Below are 1,294 nucleotides of genomic sequence, written 5' to 3' on the forward strand. Positions count from 1 at the left end.
TCAATCAGTCACAATTATCTTTTCCAATAATTCTAGGTGAAGTATCTGAAGGAGCTTGCAGAACATCAGCACATACAAAAAGCTTTATAGATATTTATACAGAATTAGCAGAAATTCCTCACCTGTTTTCACTTCCAGCTTGAAATTATGGTTAGTGTCTCCAGTCTCTCCACACATATATAATCCAGCATCCAACTCAGGTCTCTGTAGATCACTGTAAGGTATCCAGAAGAGTCAAATAGAGAAACTTTACCTTTATGATCCCATGTGTTCTGTGATCGATCAGGGTTCAGATAGACATCCTGTTGTGTTGAGACCTTACGGAAATACCCATTGTATCCTCTATTCTTACTTAATGTGCAGTAGATCATGACACTGCCTCCTGAGTAGCCAATCACTTCAAAGCATCCCACAAATCCTGCCAATCAAAGTGAAGATTCTCCTTCATTAAATTATCTCCAGACTCACTCCCACAGTTCAGAAAATATGCAGCACACAAAATAACTACTTCTTAAACACACAAAATCTGATTATTGGGTTTGAAGTGTAGAATAACAGACCTGAGATCAGGTGGAAGGTGAAGATAAGGAGGATCTTCATCCTTAACTTCAGCTTCACTGATGATCACACAATCTCCACTCCACTATCTTTATATCCTGTATAAATTCTGTTTTTGTCTTAAAAGTTAAACTTTACTCTTCTTTGTATTAAGTTGTCTTTACAGTGTGAGAATCTCCGTCGTCTGGTTTGGTTGGTTCCTGTTTTACAGGAAGAGTCAGAGTTGCTCAACTTCACTTCTCCTCCCACCAGCATCACTGACAACAAGCCAAAACTTTTATTTTTATTTGCTGAAATTGTTGAAGGAATTGAATTGTTCTGTAGAGATAGAGGTAGTGTAAAGTTATAAGAACATGCAGAGCAAATTTAGAGTGGACCACAAGTTACAGCCCTTTATTCCCTTTAATGTGCATTTATTATGAATTATTATTATTATTATTATTATGGGTTTTTTTAGTACTTGTGTACATGTTGTTTAATGGGAACTGGATGGCTCTCGCAACAATAATTTACTCCTCCAGGCCTCAACAGCTGCATATAGCTAGCTTATGTGCTTTGGCAAGTCTTCCTTCAAGCTCCACCCCTCTCCTGAGGCTCACACCTGGACTCTTTAGGACGCCTTGTTTTAAGCCTTGTTTGTTATAGGGGGTTAGCCGTTCAGTGCTCAGACCATACGCCGCACACTACATCAGATTGGTCTGCATGGCTGTCACCCCAGAAGGAAGCCTCTTCTGAA

The 1,294-nt window shown here is 39.2% G+C and overlaps 1 protein-coding gene across 1 annotated transcript in view; it reads right to left on the reverse strand.

Moving 5' to 3' along the window:
* The window catches only part of LOC140535587 (polymeric immunoglobulin receptor-like), a 1,075-nt gene extending 341 nt beyond the window's left edge, over positions 1-734 (reverse strand). Inside the window, 3 exon segments of the mRNA XM_072656984.1 lie at positions 123-194; positions 197-418; positions 561-734. Coding sequence (XP_072513085.1) covers positions 123-194; positions 197-418; positions 561-600 — 334 coding nt within the window. The 5' untranslated portion in view covers positions 601-734.
* Between the last annotated feature and the right edge of the window lie 560 nt (positions 735-1,294).

The sequence above is a fragment of the Salminus brasiliensis genome, chromosome 15 (assembly GCF_030463535.1).
Source record: "Salminus brasiliensis chromosome 15, fSalBra1.hap2, whole genome shotgun sequence".
Classification (NCBI taxonomy): Eukaryota; Metazoa; Chordata; class Actinopteri; order Characiformes; family Bryconidae; genus Salminus; species Salminus brasiliensis.